Here is a 5,121-nt window from a genome sequence, read left to right as displayed (position 1 = left end):
GCTTTGGACATTTCAGAAAGACTGTTTTGTCATCCCTAACAATACCATGTGTTGTTTGACTAGTGAAAATCACTCCATTCCTGAGAGGAAATCCCTCAGGATGAGCAGGAAACCTCAGTGTCCTGGGACTGGGCTGAACCAGGCTCTGGGTCTTCTCCGCTCCTTGGTCCTAAGATCCACAGGCATTTCCCCTTAGAGCACTGAGAGTATTCGGGGAACTGTGATTTCCTTTCTGATTATCCATTTAATCTACACTGTTTTCTATGTTCAAATACACCAATATATCTTATAGACAAGTGCTGTTCATGGGCAGATTTTACTTGGGCCCTGTTCCCTAGCCATCTAGAAGCAATTACCTCTTGGAAATTACCTGTGGGCACTGGCTACTATTGGTGCCAAAGCCTGTGCTCCCAGGGGTTTCTGTGATGCCACTGGAGACCCCTGTTTGGATATAAAACCTAACATGGAAGCTCTTGTTACAACAGAAAGCTTCCAAACAGGATGTCAGTTATCTCTCCCAAATATGCACACTCATCCTCACCTCCATATAAAACATCAGTGGAACCTTATCATAAATCTTGGTGTGTCTATCCAGCGTAAGTAATAAATAAAATTAACTTTTGAGACTTTGTTGTTATTAACTTTTTTTCTCCCTTCCCTTGCCTCCAAGAATCACCTGCATTTCTTTCCTACAATGCTTAGCTGATTTTTTGAGAAATATATATATTTCTCAAATATATATATATATAGTGTTCACTATATATATATATAGTGTTCACCCAATGAGACAAACCTCTTCTTTTGCATTCAATGAAATAAACTCAGTTCAAGCAGTTTTAGCAGAATTCATAGCTGTTCATGGAAGCAAAGAGTGAGCTGGTTGCAGCACCAGGTGGAGCAGGGGCAGGAGCAACTCTGCACATGGACCAGAGCTTTAGTAGGCAGAATGCTAATTTATATTTATACTTAAACAGATTTAACTCTGATGGGATGCATTTTACCTAAAAAGAATATAAACAATGATTTATGTATACTAATGCAAATCAATTAATTTCAAACATTATTTTATATTATTTTTTCTTTACCCAGCACACTACTATATGCAGTCAGTAGTACATAGTGAATAAGGGTCATAAAAATAAATTGTGCAAATGACCCCTTAAACTTTAGGTGTAATTCTAGGACTTTGTTATAACATACCATGAAAACCATGTAAGCATTGCTCATACTTGAGTTCCACAGCTTCCAAACAACTGCCTGTACATAATTTACCCTAAAATATCTTTAAAAGTATATATTATAAATAAATATTATGAGGATGTCTCAATCAATAAATAATCAAATTAATATATTAATTATCAAAATATGGCTTCTAAATCTTTAAGTCTTTGCAGAAAAGGCAAAATATCATTTGTTTTTACAATTTGATGTATATGAACACCTGTGCAATCAGTTATCCCAGAAGAACATTACTTTCTGAGCTATCCTCCTGCAACCTGTGTGCTATTTAATAATAGTCATAATTAATAATCTGTATTTACATATGCATAACATTTTATGATGCCATACTTCTTTTAAAAGAAAATTGCATTCTCGAATTCAGAGTGCTGCCTTTCCTATACTTTTTTGTTTGCTTCTGAAAATTATGAGTAAGATGAATTTGAGATGGAAGATATGTAGTACCTAAGTACCTATGTACATGCAAGAAGTACTTGGAGAAGCAAATGGGAACCTCCTATGTTTTTTAATGTAATATTTTGTGTGATCTATTAACTTTAAAAAAAGATAATTAAAAAATAAAATAAATAATAATATAAAAAATAAAGAAATGTTGGCATTTAATGGGAACAATTTAGTCACCATAGACTGTATTATAATTGATTTTAATATTTTGGTAAGCTCTAAGTAAACAGTACCCTTTGATATAAACTCAGATTCTATAAGGTCATCATTTTATAAATATTAACATTCATGGAACATGACTAATGGCATAGTGATGCATAGAAATTACCTATATTAAATCTTTTAATCTTCCAGGCAAACCTTTAACTTCAAATAGATCCATTTTGTGACTAGAAAGTGATAGAAATATATGTAAACATAGGCACAAATTCATAAATATTATATTTTGCTCATACCCCTATTCTGGAAACAAGGACTAAAGCAGGGGGACCAAAAGGTGCAAGAGGAAACATTATGTTACATCCTATTAACCAAAATTAGAGAAATGTTTTAATGTGAGGCAATATATTGAGTTTAGGCTAATTTCTTCTGCATGTGGATCCTTCATGTTTCTTAGGGATTATTTGTCTGACTCTTCATGGGTAAGGGAAACTTTCCTAACATGCACAACTTCACCACAGTAACTGAATTCCTGCTTACAAGATTTTCTGATGTGTGGGAGTTCAGAGTCTTACATGCCATGCTGTTTCTACTGATGTACTTGGCAACCCTGATGGGGAATCTTCTCATTGTCACAGTAATCACCTTCAATTGGAAACTTCACACCCCCATGTATTTCTTCATTAGGAATCTGTCTGTCTTAGACATGTGCTACATTTCTGTCACAGTCCCTAAGGCATGTGTCATCTTCCTGCTCGACAACAAGGCAATCTCCATGGCTGGATGTGCAGCTCAGATCTTCCTCGTTGTTGCATTTGCTACAGTGGAGCTGCTGTTCCTCACCATCATGGCTCATGACCGCTATGTGGCCATCTGCCAACCCCTCCACTACTCTGTGATTATGAACCCTCAAGTCTGTGTCCAGATGACTCTGGCCTTAGTGGTCTGGCCTTCTCAGGATTCCACACTGGCAGCACATTCTGGCTGCCCTTCTGTAAGTCCAACATGGTCCATCAGTTCTTCTGTGACATCCCCTCTCTTCTGAAGCTCTCCTGCTCTGCCACCTTAAACAATGAAATTTTAATTTTCATCTCTTCAGTGGTGATTGATGGTGGCTGCATTGCCTTCATCATCATGTCTTATACTCACATATTTTCTATTGTGCTCAAGTTTCCAACCAGGGGTGAGCAAGGAAAGGCCTTTTCCACCTGTGTCCCTCACATCCTTGTGATGACCATCTTTCTCAGTTCAGGTGCTGCTGTGTATATGAAGCCAACCTCCAGCTCACCCACAATCCAGGACATGATCAATGCTGTGTTCTATTCTATAGTCCCTCCTTTCTTGAACCCTATAATCTATAGTCTTAGAAACAAGCAGATAAAGGAATCTGTAAAGAGAATTATAAGGAGAAATCTTTATTCCTGGATAAGATAGCATAATTGTTTGAAGCTGAATTATTCAATCACAAAAAAAAAAAAATCGATATTCAGACTAGTGTTTCAGGGAATTCCTGTTAACCTATGATTCACTAGTGCTTCCCCTTGATCCCAAAACAGAGTTTACCAACAACTGTGGTTTGGGCTTAATTAGCATTTATACTTACTATGTTTTAACTTTGCAAAAGATCTAGGCACTAACCAGCACAGCAAGTTGCAGTTTCCAAGTACACTCCCAGGTGCCTCCAGAGTGGTGTCCCTTGACCTTTTCAGCAAGTTTCCTACCTGTGGTATGTGTTTCAAAATTGGCAGTGCTGTTTGGGCAAGGTAATGTTTAATGGCTATGTACAAAAACAAGATGATTTTAAGAAACTTATGTTTCAGGGAAGAGGGGAAATCTGTTTTGGCAACCTCTTCTGGTGGATTTACATGAATGTATTGCATATTGGAGAGTGTCTTGATACAAAGAACAATGTGTGTCCTTTAATGCCACCCTGTTTTAATTTCATTTTAAAATCTCCAGAGCATCGGGTCTTGGACTGATTTTTTGTTGTTGTTGTTCCAGCCAAATTAAGCGTATATAAGAAAAAGCAAAATTTCATGTGGCCTAATACTTTGTGAATCTTGAAGCTGTATGGTGATGTGTAGTAGAAAGACAAGAGGAAGTCAGATGTTTGCTTTTTAAAATAATATTTATATAATTTTATCAAGGAGTTGTGAGCTTACAAAACAATCATGCACAATGCCAAGATTACCTGGGTTTTGTGGACAGTAATTCCTGCAGCAGTGACAGTGGTTTGTACCTCAGGTACATGTGACAGTAGGAGACAGATGTGGAAACACTGAAGCAGAGGGGAATAGTCCTAATGACAACAGCAGACTTAATGTTTGGATTCTGTTTATGTTTGTTTCTCTACCCAAGTTCCCAGTGATAAAATTGTCAGAGTGTAAAATTATGCCAGAAAGCAAGCAGCTTCCTGTTTGTGGACATGCCTTAAACTTTTCTAGTTTGTACAATTTTCACCAGTTGTATGAAGAAGCAATCTATAACAAATTCTAAAGGTCTTTTTCTGTGTTCACCTCCTATTCTAAGAAGAGTAGGTCTTTCCCTCCCAGTCTTTATGCTTTCCTGTTTATCTTTGACCTTTTTCAGAACACTTAAAAATTAATCTGAATTCTAACCTAATCAGGGCTTATACCACTGTTGACAGAAAATCACAAAGGGACCTAATAGATAATGTCAGGAGCCAATTGAAGAAAACTGTGTGATGTTTTGAAATGGAATCAGTCACTGAAGAACTGTGAGAGCTGTGTGACAACGAGAGGAACAAACATGAAGATGGTAATCTCAGAAACACTTATCTCCAGACATCACCTTGCATATACATTTGTATATCTGTTGTCTGGGTCAGATGTGCTTTGGGCTTCAGTGTGAGATTTTTAATATGTATCATTAATCAAAAATATTATCAATGAGATTGAATCACGTGAGAATTGGCAGGTATGTGCAAGTCATGTTTGCTTGAAATTCAACCTCTTATTTCAATGTAACATTTATATGAATTAGAATAACCAGTAGACAGTTCTCAAGAAGAATTTTCTTCTTAAATTTCAAGAATATTTTGAATACTATTATTGTACCAGCATTTTTGTACACATATGAAAACATGTTTCTAAAATAAATTATTTCATAGAAATTGATAAGGTAAATTGTGCTTTTTTGTAAATACCAATAATTAGCTTTACCTTTATGATGGCAAATGTGTACTTCTGCCAATAGCATTCTATTCATGTACCTACTTGCCTGTATATAATGTGGTTATTTATAATTCTTATTAAACTT

General features: G+C 36.2%; 1 protein-coding gene across 1 annotated transcript; it reads left to right on the top strand.

The window, feature by feature from the left end:
• Positions 1-2,344: 2,344 nt before the first annotated feature.
• Positions 2,345-3,276, top strand: LOC139437768 (olfactory receptor 14C36-like). Its single transcript, XM_071212450.1, is given in 2 exon segments — positions 2,345-2,783; positions 2,786-3,276. Coding segments are annotated over 2 exon segments (930 nt in total).
• Positions 3,277-5,121: the final 1,845 nt, after the last annotated feature.

This window comes from Dasypus novemcinctus, chromosome 28, assembly GCF_030445035.2.
Source record: "Dasypus novemcinctus isolate mDasNov1 chromosome 28, mDasNov1.1.hap2, whole genome shotgun sequence".
Classification (NCBI taxonomy): domain Eukaryota; kingdom Metazoa; phylum Chordata; class Mammalia; order Cingulata; family Dasypodidae; genus Dasypus; species Dasypus novemcinctus.
The sequence above is the reverse complement of the archived record's forward strand: the minus strand, read 5'-3'. Positions and strand labels throughout refer to the sequence as shown.